This window comes from Coturnix japonica, chromosome 1 (assembly GCF_054131305.1).
Source record: "Coturnix japonica strain WE chromosome 1, WE-NBRP24, whole genome shotgun sequence".
In the NCBI taxonomy this organism is placed as follows: Eukaryota; Metazoa; Chordata; class Aves; order Galliformes; family Phasianidae; genus Coturnix; species Coturnix japonica.
In genome coordinates, this window is record NC_140663.1 from 131,640,764 (window position 1) to 131,666,518 (window position 25,755).

General features: G+C 36.5%; 1 protein-coding gene and 1 long non-coding RNA gene across 13 annotated transcripts in view; one reads left to right on the top strand and one right to left on the bottom strand.

Moving 5' to 3' along the window:
- Positions 1–5,552, bottom strand: part of LOC107307973 (uncharacterized) — a 28,502-nt gene extending 22,950 nt beyond the window's left edge. For both annotated transcript variants that reach the window (XR_001552581.3, XR_014948173.1), the window contains exon 1: positions 5,168–5,552. This is a non-coding gene — a long non-coding RNA (uncharacterized LOC107307973). The remainder of the gene's footprint in view (positions 1–5,167) is intronic.
- The window catches only part of FGF14 (fibroblast growth factor 14), a 358,569-nt gene that overhangs the window by 134,462 nt on the left and 198,352 nt on the right, over positions 1–25,755 (top strand). For 2 of the 11 annotated variants that reach the window (XM_085552913.1, XM_085552904.1), the window contains exon 1: positions 6,020–6,244. The exons of 5 other annotated variants lie outside the window; for them this stretch is intronic. In XM_085552913.1, the coding sequence (XP_085409039.1) occupies positions 6,242–6,244 (3 nt within the window). In that variant the 5' untranslated portion in view covers positions 6,020–6,241. Of the gene's footprint in view, positions 1–6,018; positions 6,245–11,880; positions 11,973–25,755 lie in introns of those variants that run through there. 4 more of the 11 variants (XM_015851495.2, XM_015851494.3, XM_085552910.1 and 1 more) reach the window with 3 other exon arrangements.

Sequence of the window (25,755 nt, forward strand, 5' to 3'; positions counted from 1 at the left end):
GCAACAAGAAAAATGAGACATCACTTTGCTCTCACCTTTAATGGAAAATATTACTATCATGACTCATTTTCATTATCCATCCACTACTGTTAACTACTGTGAAGTGCTTTGCTCCTTCAAAGATCCACATCAGGTTTTAAAATGTTCCAGGTGCTACATATTTCCTTGTAAATCTTGTATTACAGTGAGGAAGACTGTGTATGCAGCAGAGCTTTACAAGGCTGAAATTTCACTAAAATTACTATTATTACTTCATAGACTGCAAGGGTAAAGCTCAAGTGGTTGCAGTATATGAAATCCTAAGGTTAAATAATGGACTTCATTGTAATTTTACAGTGGACTTTATACTTCTACTGCTGGTGTAGGACTTGCAGCTCTATTAAGACAGGAGCCTATTGAAAATCTTTATCATCTTCTGGCATAAAAGCCTGCACTGTGTGCACACTGTGAGAGCTCAGGATTGCAGAGGAGGTGGGAGGGAGCATCTCGAGTTCATCAGATGCTGTCTGAATGAAGATATTAAGGGGCAAACTGCCAGTATATGGCTACTTTACAATGAATGTAAGAAGATAATTTTTGAGTTTACTGATCCAGGCTGAAGCCCCAGAGACCCAGTATGGGGATCTACAACAATTCAAACAGAGCCTGCTGAGCAGCACCAGACCTGGAAGAAACCAACACATATATCCTGCACCAACTTCAGCCTCTGGGCACATTTTCACCTTCAGTGAGGACTGGATGGGTTTGAAAATCAGCAACAAATCCCATAATCAACCAGTCTACAAAACAATCAAAACCAAACACACACACATGAATTATTCACATTAGTACCTGTTCTGGTAAATAAGGGCTCTGGGAAAAAGTGCAACCAAAAAGTGTTTGAATGGGCATTTCGAGTCCAAAAGAACAGTGTCCTCATTATCTCCATAATGAGGACAGATCTGCCTCTTCTTTCCTTCAGACTGTTAACTGTTGCCTCCTGACATTCAATGATTTATAGGGCAAGTAAAGAGAAATATTCCGGGCTGTTTTGTAAAGGTGTAATTTTTGTTCTCAGTTAATCTCAGTTGAAAACAATTTTATTTCTTTTTATTTTTATTATTATTATTATTTATATGTATCCTAGGATAAACCATTTTATCTAGGAAAAAAAATATACATTTGTGAAATCTGAATTATGAATACTTAATGTTTAATTTTCTCTCTCTGTAAATGAAGGATAATTCTTACCATCACAATAACAACCAAACCTGTGCGAATTAATATTAACATATGCAGAACACTGAGAAATGAAATAAGGTGTAATAAAAGAATAAAATATCTTTTTTTGTGAAAAATTAATGAAAGTAATTATTTTAAATATGATCTTTATATGATGGTGGCTGTCATAACAGTAGAAATTCTCAGTCGACATTCAGTGTACTTAAACCTGTTGATTTCCTTCAGTACCTTAATGCAGAATTTTCACAGGATGAAACCACTTGAACATTTCTGCAAGGTAGTCATATATATGAATATATATGTATTTGATTATTCAGGCTCTGAGCTTCTACATGCCTGCAGAGTAATTTGATTTTACGTTTTGAACAGAAGGTGCTACTTTCTTCTCCAGTACAAACTCTTGTCTTTGATGTGCTGCCACAAGGAGTAAAATAAACATAATGCAATTGGATTGTAAGCCTTAAAACCACTGAGGAAGCACGGTCTCCCTAGACCTGATGTGTCAGCTTGTGCTGGCATCTCTTTCCATTCATTACCAAGACAACATTAAGCTGTAATGATGCCACTGCTGCTAAAATTGCATCAGGAGTTCCTTTTGAAGAAGGTGAAAAAGCACTGAGAACATATTCTGTACCAGATACTGCTGGAACCAACAATGGTCTCTGCATTGCAAGATTTTTTCTATGTATAATATAACTTGGAGAATGATGGGTGCAACTTATGAATTCTCCTTTGTCTCTGTTATAGACTATAGATGAAAAAATTCTTTTGTAATTTAAAATTATTTTCTGTCTTCAGAAACAGTAGCAGTCTGAACTGTTAGATAAATAGAGATAGGGTAAACCCTTACTTCACAGGGAGCTTTTTTGAATTATGACTGTAAGCTGCCACGGAGGTTTTTTTCAGCCTTTCAAAGAGTCTGTCATAATGGATGAGCATAAGGACATTAGAAAGCACTTTTACATGCTGATGCTGGAAAATGCTGGCTTCCTTCTCTCCACATCATTCACAGCTTCATTTATTTCTTAGCAATAGGAATACTGTAATGCCATGTCACTACAGTGATGTTTCAAATGTCTTCAGACAGAGGAAACACAACAAAAACAGCAATATAGTTACTCCCTTGAAGCAAGTGGGAAAGACATCTGAAAGCAAACTAGATGTTTGGCTGGGATCAACTTGAAAAAAAATAAAAAGTAGTTTACATGTTACTGGTGACAGTTTGTTCAATGAAAGGTGATATCTCCATACAGGCAATCTTAACTATTTATTCTACCCTTGAGCTTTCTGTGATTCATCAATTCACAGAGTCTTTGATAAAAGTCATCAACTATAAAAATATCAGCTTACGTTCAATTTTCATTTTATTACTAGATGTCTTCCTGTAGTCTGGCTTTTGTCCTGTGCTATTTTTAAAATGCTTAGTAATATGAAATGCTAAAATGCAGGTGCTATTAATAATTTTAAAACTCTACAGTTATACTAATACTACAGATCCAAAAATGCTACTGCTTAGATGGAGTTTGGGTTGGGACTCCACAGGAAACACTTCTGGGGAAGAAGAAACCAGGGTAATCTGCAAACAGTCCCCATCAAGCAGCTCCAATTGCTTTATAAAAAGCCAAATTGTAGTTTTCAATAACCGACTGCTGCACAATACATCTGATACCTAGTGAAAAAGTGATCTAAGTCTGCTGTCTGTTACACTGAAAAAAAGAAGTCTGGAAAATTGATCTTTTCATGAGATGTTTATATAAGGACTTTGGAGAAAGGAGTTTTAACCAATTTGCTATATAAAATTTTAGTCTGCTCCTGCGCTTGGAGAGTAATTCTTAGTGATATTTCAGATGTCAGTAGACTTGAAATGTTGAAAAGTTTTTGTTCCACATTTAATTTTTACTCTAAGCCGTCACAGGAGTTGGGAACACTGCTGTCTAGCTCCTTATTATTCTAACTCAAAATTTTGTGTTTATATGTGAATGAAATAAAGACTTCTTTATTTATCAAGGATGTATAGACAGCTGAATAGTATATACAGCAGCACCTGTGGTATTTAATTTCCTCCTGATATTATACTTTCCTTCATTAGGCAAATGTAGAATCGAGGAATTTCATGTGGCAAATGAGGAATTTTGTTTCTTCAGAAAAAAACACACATTAAAAAAACCCACTTTTTGTCATCCTAGAAAGGAGAGCTGTTTTGAGTGTTGGAGCCAATGACTGGAAACTGCTTTGGTCCTTATATTCCTGTGGCCACACATTTGGGCATTTTAACAGTTTGGTGCTGTTTGTGGAGTTGGTGTTTACTGCCCTAAAATTCAGACTGCACATCTCCCCATCATTTTTTTATACACTGTTAAATAGTATAATCTGGGTCACTGAACTAGCGCTCCATCATCCATAGGAGCAATAATAGTGGGTAATAATCTTCCCCTGGCCTCAGCTGGGTGTTCATAATGTTCCTGTGTGTTTAGGTCAGATTTTGTTATTAATACAAGAGTGTTAATCTTTCCACATTCTAATTTATCTTGAGCATGCTTGTGTAGAGTCTTCTCTTGATGCCCACTGTGTGGTGTTTCATGTATTTCTGAGGCTTCATTGCAGATCACCAATGTCTGATCAGGATTTTTATGGAATATCTATTTTTGTATCACTCCCATAAATTATTATTTTTGTTTGTTTGTTTGTTTTTTAAGAAGGGATGAAGTCATTTCCTGATTTGAAACCAATACATAAAATGTGATTTTTTTCTTTATGTTGCTGAAGAAATCTCCACTACCCTGCTCTTCAGACTTGCCAGCAGGTGTGTCCCCTGGGCATCTTGCATGACTCAAAACATTTACAGGATCAGACTCTGTTAATGTGATAATTTTTTCCATTACATTTACAGCTATCCCAGAAGATAATAGGTACTATTAGTTATCCCCTGACTGTTTGTACCTTAACTTAATAATGCCTTCCCAAGGCAGTGGACATGCCCTGTACTGAAGTCCAGCTTCGGCCTGTGGGGCTGAAGGTGTTGTTTTCATTTTGCCAGAGATCATTAGTACTGGTTTCACAGCCTAACTCTTGGGATTCCCCCCTTCACTTCTACCAACTTATAGATAAAGGCTGTAAGAGGTTTCTTATTCTGTTGGCTATATCATCTCTCAGGCTCTCCATTTGTGTCTTCAAAACTTATTGTTTTCCTAGTTCAAACTCCTCGTGACTCATCCAGCATAATATCTGCACATATTTATTTTTCTGTTGTATTTATTTATCTTCTCTTTTTTGTGTGGGTTCCTTAAGCTTTCCTTCTTCCTTAAGAATCTTCCTATCCTTCCCAGTCTGCCCTTTCTGGTCTACCTGGATTTCATTAGTGGGTTTCAGAGGTCCTGTATTCACTTTCAATCAGAAAGTGAATCCTCCAGTGCTAGTATTATGTCACAGCTGCAGACTCCACTTAAGCACAAGCTCAACAACTATAGTCAATAACAGCTTTCTAACAGTATTTAATTCTGGACCCATTTGGTTTTTGTTCTTCCAAATGAAGCTCTACAAGCATGAAATCAGATACCTTAAAAGATTATAAAGCTAGCTTCAACCACTGTAATGGCTGCCATTTCTGGGATTTCAGTATTACAAGTGGCCTATTTGGTGGCTGTACAGGATACCTTAGCCATGCAATTTTGATTTAGTATTAGTAAAACTAAGCTGTGCTTTTTAAGATAGCAGCACCCTTGCATAGATATTTATCTTCAAATGTCCCAATTATTTAGCTAAAGATCAAAACTGGGTAGGAGGTAATTGTATTTCAGTGATCACAGTCTTGCTATCTTCTCTCATTTGTGCTTTTCCCTGCCCTGCCATTTTCACTGGTACTGGTCTCCCTGGTTTGTACTCTTATCCCTCATAATTCAAATGGCCATAAAACTTCAGGGTGGGTGCTTGGCTGAGGAAAACTTACTTTCACAAGAAGTAGGCTCAGTTGAACTTGATCATCCCAATGTCTCTGTGTCAGTCCTCAGGATCCCATATTATTGTCATATTATTTGTACCGCAGTCACTTCTGTTTAATGTCTCATTTATCTTCTTGGAAAAGTCCTGCTTCTCAGCCTCTTGCCTTCCCTTCTATGTTTTCTCCAACACCACTGTTGCCCTAGGGCACAGCTGCCCTAGCTTGATCAAACCAATATTCGGCTCTTTGTGCTCTCTCGTTGCTTAACATATGAAATTTCTCAGTCTCTTCTTCCACCCACACCATCCCGTCATAGCTGCAGATGTTTTTCCCCTCTGCAATCAACATACATTCCTTGGCCTTGTCCCTGCTAGTGAGACCTCCACAGCACTTGTTGTCTTCCCCTAATGCACTGCTCTTATCTTCATGTGCTCTCTTGTGCTGCTGCATGCTGTCCAACATTCTTCTAGCCCAGACTGCTGCCCCCATTAACTCCTTCTTTCCCATCTTTTCTATTGCCTTTAAAACATCATATAACTTTTAAAAAAAGGCTTTTTTAAGGCTTCAGATGTCCAGGGATCAGGATCCTGAGTTTTTTTGTTTGGTTTGTTTGTTTGTTTGTTTGTTTTGTCCATGCTCTTTCCAAGGTAGATTTTGTAGTGTCCTTCAGTGGTCAACAGTACTCACCAATGGGCTTGAAAACTCTTCCATGTCCTGCCTTGTGATACAAAGGTTATGACCTTTTTACCATCCTTGTATTCAAGTGCTCTTGTTCACAGTATATGACAATGATACAATTTCTATTTCTGCTCCACTCAGACTCTCACATTCTTGCTCTTATAGCCTTGGCTTGTTGAGCTGCCTGCATTCTCCATCAGTCTGTTACACACACAATAAAACAGTGCCTTGTGCTGCTTTCACAAGAGAACAGAGCTGGCTTTGTTTCAAATCAAAGTTGGAAAATACTGATAATAAAAGTATTGTGCTAGGCAATACTTGGGGACATCAAAATGTGTATTAACATATGCAGACTTGCACGGAGAAGCCAATCAAAGGGGAATCAGTCCTTGCCTGGATATTCACATGGTAGGTGTACTCTTCTGTCCATTGGTGTCATTGGGTTGTGTCTGTACTTTTCTATGTCCATGTTTTTCTTTACCAGTTTCATGGTAAGGCATGCTTTATCTAATATGAATGAGCTTTGTTTTGTGCAATTTACTTTGCAGACATTATTGCGTGAATACAACTATATCATGTATCAGCAAAATTTAGTTTTGTGGGGGGTGCTTTAGTTTTACAGCAGCTTTGCAACCTACTCATATTGCAAAGCATTTAGTTCCACTAATCTGCTAAGCTCCTGAAAATCCATGGCAGTTGCTTTCTGCAGCAGAAATAGTCATGGTCAACCATAGCTACCAGTATTTTCTATACTGGATACTTCATACTTCTGGCAAAAGTTTGCTGTAGCTGAAGTGGTTTGTGGATACTCTTTCAGTTGTATCAAGAGGATTACAATTGCATTTCTTACTTGAGGCCTCAGGAGATGAACAAGTCTGTCAAGTCACTGAAATTGTTAGGAAGTTACACTCTGGAAGTTACATGCTTCACTTAGCAGGGAAAAAAAAAAAAAAAAAGTTTGATAATGGAACCTGCAGCAGGTAAAAAGGTCCCAAAGAACCCTTTGGGTTTTCTTTGTTTTTCAGTGAGAAGGTATTTTTCCAGTGAATCTGGAGATCTGGAGTGCGGTTTTCTGGTTTTTTCTTGATCACTTGTCCTATAACAAGCCCAATGAATGGTCTGCTCATGACTGTTGATGATGGAAAATTAAATTTCATTGCGTGGCTTTTTTTTTTCCCTCTATATTTTTTATTACTTGCAGTCACAAACACCTTTTGCTTATTCTAAGCAAATATCATATGTGGGAAGGAGAAACTAAAGTACCTGACTGAATTTACCAGAGGATTAGAATAGAATAGAATAGAATAGAATAGAATAGAATAGAATAGAATAGAATAGAATAGAATAGAATAGAATAGAATAGAATAGCATAAAAACTTTTCAGTAATGTAAATGGGTGTGAAGCAGTAGCATTTAGTGAAGTTAATATCATTCACTCTTAGTACTGGTTAATCTATGAGGCTAGCTGTTCAAAACTCCTAGTATCAAGAACTATGTAATGCTGTTGTTGGAAAAAGGTATAATAAGAATGGTCAAAAGACGGACTCTGACAATCTCTCACTTTCAAAAGAAAGAAATGAGAGTGCAGATGTAGAAAAAGCTGACAGTGTTGCAGATAAAATCTACATTCATCAAAGAGAAGCAGGGATGTATTTATTGCTAGAATATAGTGTTTTAACAAAGCTTACTCATAAATAAAACAACAAGACTGCAGATGGTGAAGTACAGTTGATTAGTCACAGCATACATAGTTATCCAGGAGGTCTTCCCATTGAATCATGAGGTTCAAAGTGTACTTTATTGCTTTCTAAACTCCTTCAACCACAGAGGTTGCACAGTCTAAGATACAATCTTAATGAAGCTAACAAAACTTTAACTATTGGTCATATACCAAACATCTGTATCAGCAAGGTGTCAGGACATCAAGGCATAAGGGATCTCTGGGCAGGTGTAAGCTAGAGGTGTCTCTGATTAAGTGGAGATCCTGTCATAAGGCCAGCTTGGGCTGGTCACTGTTTCCAGAGTAATTTGATTTAGTCATAGTCATAACATTTAGAATATGCCCAATTGGCGCTTGTTCAGCCACTTGTCTGCAATCAGTTCCTTGAGCATCCAGTCTGAGACAGTAGTGTGGTCATCATCTGTCTTGGTGATACTTTGATTTTTATCATTCCTGAGCAAGGTGTGTATCTCATTCTGTTCATGAGCAAGGCCTTGGGCATAAAAGCCAAGCTGAAGGAGAATGCTGGGGGCAGAGGGAAGCACACTGATACACAGAGCTTATTCCTTGTGAAGTTTGTGCTCCTTTCTGACCTTGTCCAGAATAGAGTACCTCTTTTTTCCTTTAGAAGTCTATGGTTACAAGATGCTTATGACTAGGCACAGACAGATCACAAACAGTGTAAGAGATTATATTTTTATCTTAATTCTTCCTTTATGAATCTTGTTTTCCTTTGGATCTACATGTGGCTTCTATTCTATAAAAGGATTGTATTAATTTTATGCCAGTAACTCAGTGTAGTGCAAGCAGTCAAGATTGTATGTGTTGTAATGAAAAATGAAATCTGCTATTAAAGTTGACCACACTATTCCTTTCCTTTGAACTTGCAAAAACAAGCAAGCAGAAACCTTATGAACAGTACCCAACAAATAACAAAAACCAATTAATGCATACACACACACATCAACCATCAACACCAAATCATTACAGAAAATAAGGGGTATATGTTTCCCGGTTTTGGTAGCCAGCAGTCTGTTAATTTTCATATTTTAATCACTGAAAAAATTTTGTTTCTTTTTTTTTTTTCCCTGAAGGACATTACTTTCAAAGTAAAAGACATACATGTACAGCTGCCTTTCACAAAAAACCCTTAGCCTTGACCCATTGCATTTTTAGATACAAACTTACCAGTACATGAAGGGCATTAGTACAATGGCATAGATTGTGTTGACAGTGAATGAGAAACATCAGCTTAGTTCTCTGCTTTAACTCTTTTGCGAATTTTGAATGGATTATAAATTTCTTGAACTGGACTGGAAGACAAAAATATATAATTCAAAAAGTCGAAATGGAGGGTTCAAATAGTCTGAAAGGGGAAAGCATACAAAGTGTTCCTTCTTAACAGTCTGTGCTTTCTTTTGGTAGTGTTTGTACCCTTGGTACAAAGAAAACAACATTTAGTTTTATGTCAATAAAATTTCATGTGATGAGTCAGCTTTAGGTTTGCAAATATTAGTCATCATCCTTGCTGAAAAAATACCATTGTACTTGATAAATTATGTGTATATTAGAATGATAATAAATTGGGTTTATAGGTTTTGCTTTGAAGAATACTTGATATCTTTGATTAATATGTCCTATCTTGTATTAAAGCAAATTCAGTGTTTCTCTGAGAATAATGAAATGTTAGTAAGAAATCTCTTTCTTTGCAGCTGCTGCTAGATAAGGTTAGGTAGAGGTATGTACCATTAAGAATATTATTGTTTTGCAATTGGTAGATGTGAGGTCATTTAACAACCACTGAAGGCTGATGTAAAACAATAAGACAAAAATATTTGCAGTCTAGATTTTGTTTTCATCTTGATCTGATTCAAATTAAACATAAAAACCACTTAAAATGGATTGTAATTTAATCATTACCCAAATATCTTTTTTTTTTTTTTTTCAGCGAGAATATGCACTTACACAGACAACATATACTATGACTTAAAAATAAACAAATAAATAAAAAATGTACAGTTGCACATCTAATAAATGTGTTGTAAACTCTTTATCATTGATTGTGCTGCCATTGTTGGCTTTGATGATTGGAAGAACTACAACTTGAACCCCTCTAATACTTTATTTAATATTTTCCTTTTTGAAAAATAACATTTAATCCCACAATTTATTTTCCCTACTTCTTTTGTTTTATTTTGTTATTTATTTTTCCCTTTATGCTTCTTTGCACAAACAGCAATTTTGATGTTGTTGTTGTTACTGTTCATTCAAGGCAATTTTATAGCACCCTCAACCTCTCAATGGCTAACCTTAAAATGAATTGGCATCCCGGAGCATAGGAGAAAACAGGGTACAGAATGGGAAAAAAGTGTAAACTAAAAAAACCTGAAAAAACATTTGTACTCTTATTAAAAAAATAATAATAAATCACACTCAAGTGTTGTAGCTCTAGTTTCATTTAATGCTTGTTTTGCATTGATCAAAACATATTAATTAACACACAATTGTTTCTACTGCTGAATTACTGTTAAAAGAGAAAGAATTGAATGAGAACTTTGAGAAATGACCCAAGTGTTCTTTAATGGAGGTGTAAAAATAAGGCTTGACTATAGGTAGAAACTCTGCCCAGTATGTTTGTGTTCTGTTCGAGTCTTTTATATTATCTCGCATAAACTTTTCTCCTATTCAGGTGCTGTATATTTTATTCACAGGTATCTAGCTTTCCACCCGTCTCATCCACATATCATCTAGATGGGGAGACATCTAATTTGTCACTCGATAAATAGAAGCCCAAATCAAGTACCTGAAGAAAAAAAAAAAAAAAGGCAGCTTATTACAGCTTTGGTGAAGGAATACTTTGCTTCTTATTTGTTAAGGTTTAATTTAAAAATAAAACAAAACAAAAACCCAAATGACAACAACAATAATAGAAAATTTATGAACAGAAATAATCAAGCAAGAAAAACACCAGAACATAGCACTCCACTGCAACTTCAATAATTTACCATACTTTGAGCCCAATATAAAAGTAATGTTCAGAATATCTATGGCAATAACTGAGTCTTTACATATGATCTCCTTAGCAGGGGCAGGTGCAGGTGGCAGTCCCACCAACCCTATGAAGAGCTGCCTAGACATTTATACAGAGTTTACTCCTTTGAACCCTTATTCACAATATTTCTCTTTTCTTAAAGTTGACCTTATTTAAACTATTCAACTTTCTTTTCCTTTCTTCCTACTACTCTCTATGGTATCTCATTTCATATACACATATTTACCATTTTTGTACTCTACTACAGCCACCTGGAAGGGTGTTTATGGAATCACAGATCCATCTGGATTGGGAAGGACCTCTAAAGGTCATTTAGTCTAATTCCTCTGCAATGAACAGGAACACCTACAGCTAGACCAGGTTGCTCAGAGAATCATCCAGCCTGACCTTGAATGTCTCCAAGGAGGGAGCATCCTCCAACTCTCTAGGCAACCTACTGCAGTGCCTTACTACCCTTATTGTAAAAAGCTTCTTCCTTATATCCAATCTAAACCTCCCCTCTTTATTTTGGAAATATCTCCCCTTGTTTTATCATAAAAGATCCTGTTAGCAGATTCTTATAGCCCTCCTTTAGATACTTCTGATGGGCCACTAGTAGGCCTCCCCACAGCCTTCTCTTCTCTAGGCTGAACAGCCCCCAATTCTCTCAGTCATTTTCATAGGGGAGGTGTTTCATCCCTTGGGTCATTTTTATGGTTCTTCTCTGGATTCACTCCAATGGGTCCATGTCTCTCCTGTACTGAAGCGACCACATCTGAACCCAGTACTCCAGGTGAGGGCTTGCCAGGACAGTGTAGAGGGGCAGGATCACCTTCCTTGCCCTGCTGGCCATGCTGCTTTTGACACAGACCAGGATACTGTTGGTTTGCTGGGCTGTGAGGATGCATTGCTAGCTCATTTCCAGCTTATCATCCCCCAGAACTCCCAAGCGCTTTTCAGCAGGGCTATAATTGTATCACAGCTCTCCATAGTCTCATTTCTCTTCTCTGTGGTCAGAAGCCCATTTCCTTTGAGATTATCAGAGATCTCTATCTCTCAACATTATTTTCCTTGTGACAGCTCTGTAAAATATTCACTGAGTACACTTACATTAGCCACTGACACAGCTGTAGCTTGTTGAAAGCTAATTGGATATCTCATTTACCAGTAACTGACCAGAATGCAGGTCAATTCTACTGCTGCTTAATCTTATACTTTTTCACCCCATATATGAAGTTAAGAAGGTATTTATGTAATCCCTGCTATAACAACTCCAAATGCTGTCAACTATAGGTTAAGCACCTGAATTGTTGATGAAGAGGTTTGCAACTATCCTGTTCTCAGAAAAAACAGCTGTGTCCTGTTGTTTCTCTCTGTGACCAATGGTAACAAATTTTTGTTTTTAATTTAACATTTATTTTCCTGTCTTGCATATGTACAATATTTATAAACTATCTACGGTAGCTTTAAGAAATATCACAAGTTATTTTTTCACTAGCAATGTCAAAGCAACACTTTAGCAAAGAGGATGTGAGACCTTCTAAAATCTACCTAATCACCTGGGACCTTAATTCCGTTTCAAAATTCTCATTGCTGTCCAAGGTAGGCCTTGAAACTCTTATTCCTTTCAATTTATCAGGATTACGTTGTCATGACACAGAGCAAAAGAGAAATAAATCGGTCTTTCCATGCATTTCTCATGAGATTTCCATGTCACTGTTTGTTCCAGTGCAGAAAGTGTATCTTTGGTATTTTTATTTATTTACTGTCTTGGTTTGTAAGTTTAAGCCAATCACTGGGGAAAAAACAAAACCACCACCACCAAAAAAACCCAAAACAAACAAACAAAAAACATAAAAACAAACAACAAAGACTAACCAAAAATAATGATGTATTTATGCTCATCCATGCATCTATTTTTTTTTTTTTTAGATTACAGCTTGGATGACCCAGGAGAACAGCATTTTGCCAGTAAGGCAAATATGCACCAGGCCATAATTCTGTAGAAAAAAAAAAAAAATAAATAGCACTGGGAGATATTTTTGTTTTCAGAGTAAGTTAGAAAATGCAATTTATACCAGCTTATTATCCAAGGAACTGAAGCGTAATAGAAAACAGTCTCAGAAAAAAAAGTTTTCTCTTGTGATATTGTAATACATTATAAGGAAGTGAATGTTATTTTTTTTTTCCTTGGCTTTTTTTCTGAGTAGATATTTAAAATCTTTATAACATCCAGCTTTGCTTTCCAAAACTGATTTTTATAGTATAAGTCTTGATGGTATTTGCTAACTTTCATTAGAAATATTTTATGCTGTTACAAAGAAAAAAAAAGATTGTCTTAGAAAATCATTTCAAACACACTTACTTATGAAGAGAACTCTTTGCTTGTACATGAATTAACGGTACTATTTATTTTCTTTTGTATTTTCTTTTATGTGACTGGTTTCTTTTCGGAATCTCTAAGTGTTAGGTTAATACATTTGCTTTGGTGTTGAGTCAGAAATTCCCCCACAAAGACTCTTGTATGATATTTTCTGAGTTTAAATGTTGTTAACTGCCATTACTTCATTTCAGCAAAAATGTGTGTTTATCAGCATGCATTAGAAATGAGAATTTTTATTTCAGTGCAGCTGAAATGAACTATTATACATTCTTCACAAATGTCTAGACATCTACTGAACACGGTAAATTAAGAAATAATTATAATAAAAAGAACTAGAAGGTCTCAGGAGAGATAAAGAGCCCCTGAGAAAAAGAAGATATTCTACTTTTGCAGCGACTAGGGAGGGTGCAAGGTACCTCCTGGGAATGGCTTGACTCTGCTTCAGCCTCAACAGCAAGCCTGAGCATGTCACAGCTTACAGACAACCTGCAAGTCATATTGGGTTGGGCTTTTTTGTTATTTTAATGGATGCAGAGCTTCCCCAGGAGGGCTGCAGCATCATCCACCATCAGCTGTCACACTCGTTATATCTGCGCTTATTTGCTTTGCAAGGTTATGCTTTATCTCCCCAGATGTATACCCCACGTCACAGCTTTAATAATGAAATCAACATTTTCCACTTTCTTTTGGCCCTGGGAAACATCTTACTCTTCTTCTTAATGCGTGGTGATCACTACGAAGATGAGATTTTTGCAGTTACTCTCAAAATGTCTCATATTTTCTCTTGGACAGGGACATATTTCCTTTTAGACAGGGAGAAATCTATAACAGCAGTTGATAGAGGATCTGATTCATTTCTATAACTCTGCCTAAAACTACTCTCTGTCCACCAGAACCAATTGGAATGGTTCCTGGGAAAACTGCTGGAATTAGAGTCCTGTGAAACTTGTGTGGCACAATGATAAATCAAATCTATTCCTTTTATAGCTGTTTTTCTGCATTGCTGTTTGTATTTGTACTGCTTCTGGAGGTATGCTTAGTAACTATGCCCGTTATGAATGCTATGTTTGTGGGCTTTCTGGATGCCTACACATGTCTCTGAAAGAACCATCTGGCGAAATGTGCTTGGGATTGTTATTTATGTAGCATTTAACTATGCCTGTGTAAGATTCAGCAATATAATGGAGACCAGCAGTTTCTACTGAGCAACTCGTTGAAATGAGGTTGTATAGCAAGCTGTATCCAACCATTAAGGAAAAGGAATCAGTGTCAAACTACAGGGGAGTTCCACTAGAAAATAAGAAAGTTTTGTCCTTTTCTTAGCATCAGTCCCCATCTCAGAGGTTACCATGAGCAGTTCCTTCAACTTTTGACTTCTTATCTTAATCCTCACAATCTTTTTGTTTCATACGATTTTTCTTTGGGGATGCTTTATGTCGCTTTCTTTTCATCCAGCTACAGAAATAAAAGTTCTCCAATATAACATACAAAGGATTAAGGCAACTCTGATAATTTTCTCTGTTTCCATTGATGCAATTTTGAATCATTATGATGCTGCCAAAGGAGGCTATTTATCCACATTATTCTTTTGCTATTTATAAATGGGATCTTATTTATATTTAGAACACAAAACCTTCCTGGGTGGAAAGCTGCCATCTTGTGTATCTGCATGCAGTGCAGTGCAAGAGATCCAACATGGTCACTATCAGTATCACTGCTGTGATACAGAGAACAGTAAGAACAATGAGCAGCCCGCAAGGTTCAATTTTGTAACCTTGTCATGTGGCAGTCTCTGCCCTCATTGGTACACGATGTTTGAAAGTGACTCTATGTTTAAACACATGCCTTTATGAGGGAATATGGAACAGATGATATTCTGAGCAGATGTCTGTCTAAACTTTGGGAGCTCTGAGTTCCTAGCGGTGCATCCCAGGTGCACCCCAGATATACAGTGGAGTAGCAAAGAAGATGTCTACTCTCCTCTCTGTCTTCCATCCCCCTCTCTTTCCTCTCCTAGGAAGCAGGCTGAGATGCTGGATGAGGAGGCTGCTGGAGAAGGGCAGGGGGAAAGTGGAAAGAACACCCCAGTAGGGGGTGTTCGCTGAGGCTGCCCTACAGCTCAGGTGTAGCTAAGGAGAACTGACTTTTTTCAGTTTGTTTGCATTGCTAGAAGAAATACAAAAGGAGGACAAAAGTAGTCAGAACTGCCATCCTGTATCGAATGAACAGGAGAGGAAACTATGCCACTAAATAGGACCACTTGTGGTTCAGATTAAATATTCTGGATATTGCTCTAATTAATATCCCTCGATCTGTCCAAAGTCTTTTCTGATATATGTGAGGCTTGGATTCCCAAATTCAGCTCTGCTTTTACTATTTCAGATTCTTAGGATGTGTTATAGGTATTAGTCTTTATCCATGGATAGCAAGTAAATGTGTTGCATTGAGAGTGATTATTCAAGGATGTAGTAAAAGCATCCAGCAGGCATCTTTGTTATTTACATGCATATATATATATATATTATAGCAATTGTAATGAGGACCTTTTATGAATCCAAGTAGACATTCTCCTTCTCTCAACTGAGAAAAAGAATGACATGTAGAAGATTTGTGAAAGCTTTCTCACTTACCTGTAATTTTTGTAATTTTACCTTACTTCATAGTATTTGGCACTGTCATTTTTGTAATTTTGTCTTGCCTGTTAGTACTTGGAATTGTCATTTTCAAAGCACTTTGCTTTGCAAACATTACTTAATAAAAGTTAAATGAAATGTGATTGCTCCAAATTGGAAATATTCTGTAGTGACCCAGGCATTTGGAGACACAGTTATTTTGTGTGGGAGAGGCCATTCTTTCCCATCTTAACTATCATTTATGAAGTAATTGTTATTCAATAGCGATTACAGGAAGTAAGTACGTGAGTACAGCCACATAATTCATAACAGTTTGACCATTTTGGATTAACAAATTACTGCCTGCCATCTAAGCAGCACTAGCTTGCCATATAACAGTTATAAAGATGATTTTTATTACTGTTAGGGTAGGTTTTGTTAAAATTTCTCTTGGGACATTCTATAATAGAACTGCATTTGTATACAGCTTTGCTTGATGTTTGTGTACTTTACCAGTAAAGCCCCCACAAATCACCTATGCATAAATCTACAGTATTTTGTGTAAGATTTCAAACTGGCAGAGTCTGCTGTTTATGTTATTGTAATATGAGTTTTCTACTTTCAGTAGTTGTAAGGAAATAACATTTTTCAAATAAGACTAATAAAGAAAAAATAATCATTTATGGCCTTATAAGGAGATCTCAGGACACTGAGTTGCATTTTAACTATACCAAAGGTATGCATTGTAGTATTTTTTTACTCCAGTTTCTGGCCATTTCCCCTTGTCCTTCTCCACACACTGCTGAAAAGCGTCTGGCCTGGCCAATTTGCTCCCCACACCTTAGATATTTATAGACCTGGATCAGGTCGATAATATCAGACATTCTCTCCAGATGATTTTTAATTTTTCCAAAAAATTCACAGTTTGTAGATCCTTACTGGGAATATATCTTCTCTTAAATAATTTGTCTACATACTTTGTTAGAGAGATCTTACCCCCTTTCTTCCCGAGCACACATTCCGAAAACTTGAATGACCAATACAGTCAATTGGCAACCTTTTTCTCTGTGTTGAAGGACTGACTTAGTACTTGAATGTGTAGCTTAGTTTGAGAATTGGACCCTAGTCCTGCAAAAGATGTGTATGTGTGCTCTACATATCATCACAGAATCACAGAATCACAGAATTATCAAGGTTGGAAAAGACCTAGAAGACCATCTAGTCCAACCATTACCAATACTTCCAGGCTAAATCATATTCCTCAGGACCACATCATGGCATGAACAGTTCTACTGCGATCTGGGAATGTATTATGGGTAAAAATTAAAGAGCTATAAATCCTTTAAAAATGAGGCTGTTTGAAAACAACAATTAAACTGAAAGCTCAAAGTGGGTCAAAAGAAGTTGGCATGCTACATTAGTAAGATATGATATATTGACATTCTTGCATTAATTAGTTTATTTTTTTTAATTAATAAAATAACACATTCTGTAAATTGCCAAAATAACTAATTTGAATTATTTTCCCATCTTTTCTTTATGATAACTGTTTCTTAGCAATCAAGTATCCACTAATGCTATTTCAAAAACACAAAGTTACATTTTATTATGAATTCAATTTGCTACAGATTCTCCTACTGACAGATGAAATGCGCTTGTGTGTGTGTGTAATTATTTTGTAGAAAGCTTGAAAAATCATCTTTCTTACCCATGCATCAGCAGTTCTAACCCAATTTGATGTTATTTCTGTTTGGATCTAGGTAGAAAACTCTGAAATTACCAATCTTTTTGCAAGCTTACTGTTAGGTTAAATCTACATTTTAAAAGTTTGCTACAGTTTTGCAGGATTTCCTTACTATTTGTGTACATTAAGAGTGTTAGCTGTGCTGAATGTACTGAGTGTCAGAAGTGTTATTTATAAAAGCTGTTAAAATGCTCAGTCAATTATTTCCACCACCCCCAGGCCCACTCCCCTTGCCCCTCTCCCCGCCCCGCCCCCCCCCCCCCCCCCCCCCCCGCCTACGCACATTCATGAACAGGTAACCAAGAAAAAGTTTGTCTGGTTTTGAAATGTTTTCATCTTTATACATCCATCAATGCATAACACCAGGGAGGTTTAGATATCAGAATGAAGAAAGCCCTTTGGAAGGGCTTTACTGTCTGTGTGCTCCTGTCCAGAATGAACCACTGGTCACTTGTATTGGCGCTGCTGTTCCCATCATCAGTGATATTGAAACTGTTAGTGTGGACATTTGTCATAGTTCCATATTATCTCTGAGCAAGCAGAATAGCTTCTGGTTTCAGAGTACTTTTAAACATCATTTCACCTACTGTTTTTTCTACATCAGTTTTTTGTAGAATTTTTCAGCCTTTGATTCCTGTTCTGTTTTCTACCACTTTGTTTACAAAAGGTTTTATATTCTACATTATATGTCCCTCAGCAGTTTTCTTCAGTTTCAGTGTCTCACTTATGAAGCCTGGAGCCCTGTAAAAGATGCAAACCCATAAGGCTGACAGCCTACTGCACCTGTAGTTACCAGTAACTATGCCTTTGTTTCTCTTTCCAGTTAGTCAACCTTAGAGAAAAAGAGGGGATAAGCAGATAGAGGGAGCCTATAACTATTCTTGAATAGATACAGGACTAAAGAATTGGACTTTAGTAATTTGTCAAAACATTCTGATCGAAGCAACTAGTGAGACCATACTTTTTCTTCATAATGGTGACCTGTTAGTTCTGGGAATAAAGCTGGTTGGTTGGCTTGAGGCAGAAGCAACTCTCCTCTTCCTCCTCCATTTGCTTTAAATGGTACCTTCCTCCCCTCTTTGTGTTGCCCTTTCCCTTTCCTTTCATTTTCTTTCCTTTCCCTATCCAAACTGGGGAACCCCTCCATGGATGGGGCAGTCACAGTTTCTCTGGGCAGCTTTGCCAGCATGTCACCACTCAAATCCAGGGGGTATTTTTTCTTTTTCTACTCTCTTATAGCTTCTAAATGCAACACATATTGTAACGCACTCAATACAATCTCTTTTCTAAACCCAACATCTTTTAAGAAAGAACTGAGAGGCTTCACTTGCAAGAAAAAATATATCACCTGTTCCCATATCCTGTTGTCTAAGTGATGATATGGTGACTGAGGACAACATTTTCAGTTTGTTTAAATATCTTCCTCAATACAATGTTATTAAGATGCTGGACAGCTACCACTGTGCAATTAATATTTGGGTCTAGTAATGTATTTTTTCAGTGAATGGTTAGTGTAAACATATGGTGTGTAGGTACACAGCTGTATTCATGTTGAACCTAATAACTATCATCCTACAAGCCTGTGCTGTGAACTGTGGTCTTAAAATTCTTCTTAGGTTCTTACAAATGATTGGTAAGTAACTTAATAAGATCAAACAAACAAACAAAAAACCAAAACAACAGTAACCCTGAAAAACTGCTTAAAATTACATATTTGTTGAGCAATTCTGAGCATTATTTGACCATTGGGCAGCAATAAGATAATATATGTAGTGAAGGAAATAATGGTAATATGAAATAGCATTAATAATTGTATAACTTGCAAAATTCTGTTCTAGATGGAAATATCACTAGAATTAATATTTAATTTTTTTTTCTCTGTTTTGCAGACTTTTTATTTGAGGATGTTGGGATAGAGAAGGGAGGTGAAATTTGATGTGAAGTAGTCTTCCGATAGGGATTGCTACTACTAATTTAGTTTTTGGGCAGAATGTTGTGATTTTTGATTGTGCATGTTAGTTGATACTGGGTGCAGTTTGCTCTTTGAAGAGAACTGTTAGGATGGTATTTGGATTTGGAATGAAGGTTATTTGAAATATCTGAGGAAATTGAAAGTATGCAGTTGTGAAGTTTTCAGCCTTATTGTTTCATCAGAAATCCCACTGAATGGTCTTTGATCCTTCATGAAGTCTTAAAACAACTGATGTGGAAGTGGTATAGATCACTGTTTTCATTGCATGTCTGAATTCTACTTTGTGTTAAATAATTATTTAAAAAGAAAAAAAAAAAAAAAAAGAAGATAAATAGTGAGACGTTTTATTTTCTCTCTGTGTGAGTAATGAGCATATTTGTATTATTGTCACAGATGAAGTACTATCAAAATAATTCGACGCTCTTACAGAATTTTCAAAGGGAGTTTTGGAAGGGTGAGAACTTGTGATTGCAAGTGCTATTTGTTGACATGTACAGCTTTACACAAGAACTGAACTTCTCTCTCTTTGTGTATGTGTGTGTGTATGTGTACATAGTTTCAAACAACATGACACATTAAATCTGTAGCATGTGTCTGGTGGCAGCTGCAGTAAAAATTCGCGCCAGAGGCACTGCCCTCATCATTCAGCCAGCCTGTCTTCAGATTTCAGCAACATCACAGAACTAGCAACAGCAGCACTTTCCCAAGATCTCTCATGTTTTTTTGCAGCTCAGTAAATCTCTGTGTAAGAAATAAAATTTGTACTGGTAATCCATTCGTATAATCAGCTATATCTTACAGTCAGAGTAACAGGACTTTTTGTTTTGTGGGTATGAATAGGGGTAATTGGGTCTTTCTCAGGGTAGATTGTGTGTTCTGCCCCAGAGCCTCTTGGTTCACATTACCCTCTGTATGCATGCAAGGACTTCTTCCTCTAATTAAGCATTCCTATGAAGGGAACTACCTCTAAGAGATTTATATATATTAATAAAGTTGCCAAGAAGTCTGAGTGGAGAAATACTCAGTGTATGAAGTGAAGCCCTTTGTAGGTGATGTTCTTGGTGAAAATGATATTAGTGCTTTCTACATCAATCTATGATGAATTCTTACTATCCCTTGTAATGTGTGAAAACTGCTTAAGAAAATTAACTATTGCAAAGCATAAAAGTACTTGATTTTAAGTATTTTTAATGGAAAAGTATTAAATTCTAAGTGGAGTGTGCATACTATGAACAAGCCTAAAGATAGTTTTGACTAAACTTTCTGCATTAACACTGTTCGTATTACAGAATATACTGTTTTTGTGGTAAATAACTAATGTGTCTGAAGGTAGCCTAAGGAGAATTGAAAATACTGTGCAATATTCACAAAAGGCCCTATGCCTACAATACGCAGAGGAAGTATAATCTTCTTAGCATTAAAATCACACTGTCATTGTGTCTGAAATATTCCCTTCTCTAGAGAAGGTGTTGTAGGCATAAAGCTCTGGTACAGCCCAGGATGCTATCTCCCCCGTGAAAAGCATAACTTGCTATTTCCAAGGGATGTTGTTGTAGCTTTGAACACCTAACTTTGCATCTCCTGTAATAACTGATTTAAAAGACAGTAAAAACCTAGTGTGAGGAATTGATTGTCTTCTGAGTCAGTTGTAATGAAAGTAAAAGAAACTGTAGGAAAACAAACAAACAAACAAAAACCCACCCTTATTTTAGAACTTAGCTTTCCTATTTAAGAAAAGTGAGGAATTAAAAATAAATTCCTAGAGTGGTGCAAAATGCAGTGACAGAGAAAATGAATGGGAAAATGTTTTCTTAAGATCTCCAGTTAGAGTTAAGACCTGCTTTTCATCTAGGAGGGAAGAACTCTCATCTTTTGGAATGCTTGAGGGATAATTAGCTTTATTCTGAATTGCCTTTTCTAGACTCTTTAGATATTTGTAAATGTGCTCATTGTAGTATGATATTTCTCTGCTGCCATTATTTATTGAAACAGAGGGCATTCAAATACTTTTCTTTCTAGGGTCATTCCTGTAGCACAAATGTTTGGCACAATATTTGTGAAAAGCTTTAGATTTAACTAGACTTTGTCTAGTCAGGTAGCATCTCTCCAAACGTCAGAACATTTTTCATATGAATTTAATCTTTAATAGCACTTGTTGCCAAAACTCGTCCTCAGTTACTTATTGCTCCAAGCTCAGTTTTCTGACCTCACTCTTTCACATCCCTGGGTTTAGCAGTCAATGATGTAATGTATTTTGAAGTGAATGCTTAGGAAGGGAATAATGATGCTCAGCTTCATAAGAGTAAACATCAATGCTAATGAGAGAACTGAACTAAGATTTAAGAGGAAATTAATGCTGGAAATGTTTGTTTGGTTTTTTTTTAGTTTCTTTATTGATCATTCAATTCATTCTGAAATTTAAAAGCAGACTGAGCTGTTTGAATTTATTCAAGATATGGGATTTCTGTGTGCATGTAAACATATCTGAAAGCTTTCAGAACAGAGTCCATTGTCAGTACATGTCCTGGGGGAGAAAACAAATGGTTGAAGTTGTGTTTTCCAGACTTTCTGTGAGTGAACCAATTGCTTAGAGAAACATCTGTCACTGAGTAGCAATGAGCTAATGAGCAAGCCCATATTAATCTGGTTGCTGGTTATTTTTTTCTGGGTGAAGATGAATTTTAACCAAAAAATGTTTGCAACTTTCAGTATTCAAAGTTAAACTTTAAATAATAATATAACAGGAGTAGGAAAGATAACTGCTGAGGGGTAGCTTTTTTTTTCCTGCAACATCCTGTGGTCATTTTCGAATCCTGAGCAATTTTCATGCCATTCCCCTTTGAGGTAGCTCAAATCTTAGTGCCTGTAGTCTAAAGCATAGGATGTTTATGAAGAAGATAAATTGCAGAAATACAAGCAATAAGATGTGCTAAGGAGATTGTAGGGGGCTCATCTTGTCATACGTTGAAGTAAGGAAGGAGAGAAACAGACACACACCTGCATTTAAATGCCAACGCTGATGTAGGACAGAGGCATGGCAGCTCCTGCTTTGCTGCAAAGTATTTGTGCAGGCTCCAGTGAGTAGGGTAGGCAGGAGCAAGCAGCTTTTCCAGCTGTTTTCCATGGAGGTCAACCATTTTCAGTGTTACCCTATCTAATGGCACAAATTCTCAGATTGGTCTTATTTTTTGTATATAATTTTGCTTATGTGTATAACCAAGCATGTACACATATACCTATTTTAGTTTGATATATGCATACCAAGAACAAAAGCAGTGTCCTTCCTTAAGTTAGCTTTAGTTGTTGCTATTTGCTTTCTTTGTTTTGGAAAGTTATTTATCCATATTTCTTTTTAAGTGATTATGATTTGGAAGTGATTATGATTTATGTGCCTTCCAAGGACAATTTAAATGTAGTCAGCCTAATTTTGAACCACTGCTTCTCTGGACAACCCTACAACAACTTTTTTTTCTTTTAGAAACCGTGGAGGTGTTTTCTCAGATATCCATTGTTTCTATTTAGTTAGCTTTCCCTTACGAAAAGAGGGAGGGGAAGAAACAACCTACTGAGCATACTTTGTAAAACCTCTGCTAGGTGTGTGAAATAACCAAATTTGAGAACAGGCAAAAAAGGAAGAAATGTTTTAACTTTGGATAAATAGACTAGTTAAATAGACTGCAACCTGAAACTGCTACAACTATCCTTAAAGAGATTTTTCCCTGTGTAAAACTACACACTCCTGCTGGAACATCTTCCCCCATAGATGGTGTTGGCTATGCAACAAGCAGTTTGGCAGGAGGCTGAGAAAAGTGGCAAGGTTTCTCCCTTGTTTCATGATGTGGAATATCCATTTGACTGTGTGATAAAAGTAAATCCACAATTTAGGTTTTGAATTTTAATTTTTCTAAACATATTTTTCTTTCAATTAAGCTTGTTATTTTTCTACTATAGCTCTACTGGTCAGTGTTAATAATAAATAAACTGGTATATCTAATGACTGTTTTTGTCTTTTTCTTAGGAAATACGAGCAAGAATTGAATATTTGGGGCACAGCCAGCTGTTAGGCAGCCACTTTAGGGTCTTGTTCTGTCAGTGCTGTCTGGGCTTCAGTACTGTGGCTGGGCTTCAGAAGATGCAGTTTAATCTCAACTCATGGCTTTGGTCCCATGGGTTGTGGAGGACACTTCGATCTGGAATTCACTTTGGGATCAGTTACTGTGATTGTATAAAGAAGGGGAAATAACAAGCCCTCTGCTGCTCCCTGTTCGTATCTTGAAAAGATTGTCTGTGGACACTGTTGGGCAAATGAGATCAGGGCTGTGGATTCCAAGCAGACTGACAGTTGAAGCTCTGCAAAAGATGATCTTACATCTCTTGTTTTTTTGTATTTTCTACTTCAAAGCTTTTGGTGAGCTCCCCCTCAGAACATGAATCCCTTGCCTTGTTTTTAATTCTCCTTGTGAGTTGTGTGCTTAATCTGTGTGTCTAGCTCTGAATTTTCTATTCCACTCTTTCAATGAGCTTTACCAAATTAGAAATTATTTAGACAATGACATTTAGACATGCTTAATTTAAGACAGATAGTTCTTCTACAACAGCTAATTCTTTTACTGGATTATTTTTTAAGACCTTTTATGAATTCAGGCCCAGACATTTTAAGATTTGGGCTTCAGATGTTTGGTGTTATAATGCTCTCAGTCACTTTGTAGATTTAGTAACAATAAATTATCTTGAGAGGTTTATGGAAAAGCAAGAAATGGAGTCTGCATCCAAGGCTAGGGCTCTAGTCAAGAACATTTTCCGGGGTATATGCTTTTCTGAGTTGCTCTGCTTGTTTGATTGATGGGTGTCAGTAGATTGCTTTATAATCAAGCATGATTCTTACTGTCATGTTTCTGAAAATAGGATTGAATATCTATACAGCCAAGTAGGTTTCATAAGCAACAGCTCAGTGTAATACTTGTCAAATCATAAAAAATGACTTGAATTTTTTTATTTTTATTTTTTCAAGAATGAAAGACAGCTCTCACAAATGTCCTGATCTCCTGGCTGACTGGAAAAACCTTTTCTCTGGGAGAAAGTCTAGTGGGAATTAGTTTCCATTAGTTTCCATTTAGTGGTGTGACTCATCCAAGGAGGTGGAGGGTGGAAGAAAAATGTGTAAATGAAAAAAAATAGGTCCTATATCTACTGATTTATAAGTACATTTTAATTTTTTAATAGTTCTGTTTCTTTCTGAAGTGTGCTCTCCTTGGATTTTGATCAGCAGTCTGGCCACTGGGAAAAACTAAAAATCAGTACAGTTCTGTGACTATGTTTATGTACAAGATGATACAGTTTATTTTCATACTTATGATCAACCAGCACTGATGAAATCTAACTCAGAGTCTAATCACCACCCAAACCCCAAAAGACTGCCAACTTCAGTCTTTTTTTTTACTTTTGCAGCATGAAGTTGACTCAGTGATTTCTCTTGAGGAGAATTAACTAGTGAAAACTCAGAATGCAGGGAATCACTAGAATCACTATCAAACTTATCCCATTTGTCCTGCAGCCCTATCCATGCTCACAAAGTGTAGTGCACAATGTCAGGATAGAGAATGGAAAAGCAATTTTGGCAGCAGTGCACAATTAGGATGTGGTAGGTGTAATATATTATGTGTTCTGCTAGAGGGCATAATGATTTAATATTTGTGTTAGGATAATACTGAGCAACAGTGTTATTTTTAGGGTAATATTAAATAAAGTTGACTAGTAACGTTAGAATGACATCTAGAGTTCCCCACTAGAGTAGGCCCAGTTCAAACAGGTGAGAAAAGGACAATTGTTGCACCAAAGCAGTGTTAGGATCATAAGTATAGAACAGTGCATGCTTGAGAAGTTTGTTAGAAAATAAGCAGGAAGATTCATCTGCAGTGAACATAAATGTCTTTCATTCCCTATTTATAAGTGTATGAATCCTTTCTTAAAGTTATATTACTAAAAGAAAATAGAATAACATCTGAGTAACTAGTTGAAGTTTAAGCCAGAATTAGTAATCTTTTATAAGTCTTAAATGATTTCTGAAGTTATTTTGGTTTGACTTTTTTTTTGTGGCATTATTTTTTTGCATACTCCTGACATTTTTCACTTGAGTATTATTTGTGACTTGTGGCATCTGGTAGAGCCTGCAGTCTAAACCAGCTCCTTGGAGATTTGGCTGTTGTAATGTAATGTATTGTTTTGGATGGAGAAACTGTTAAGTCACTACAGAAAGATATTAAATAATTTTGAACTCATACACATAATTTTTACGGCATCTATTGAAGGACGGTCATTTGTTTCTAATTAAATAAGAGAACAAAGTATTATTAGTTTAGCTATTTAAACTTCAGGGCCACTTTTATAGACTTATTGGTATTTAATTTGTTAATAATTGGCTTTGAGAGATGCAGAGAACAATGAATATTGTCAAGGT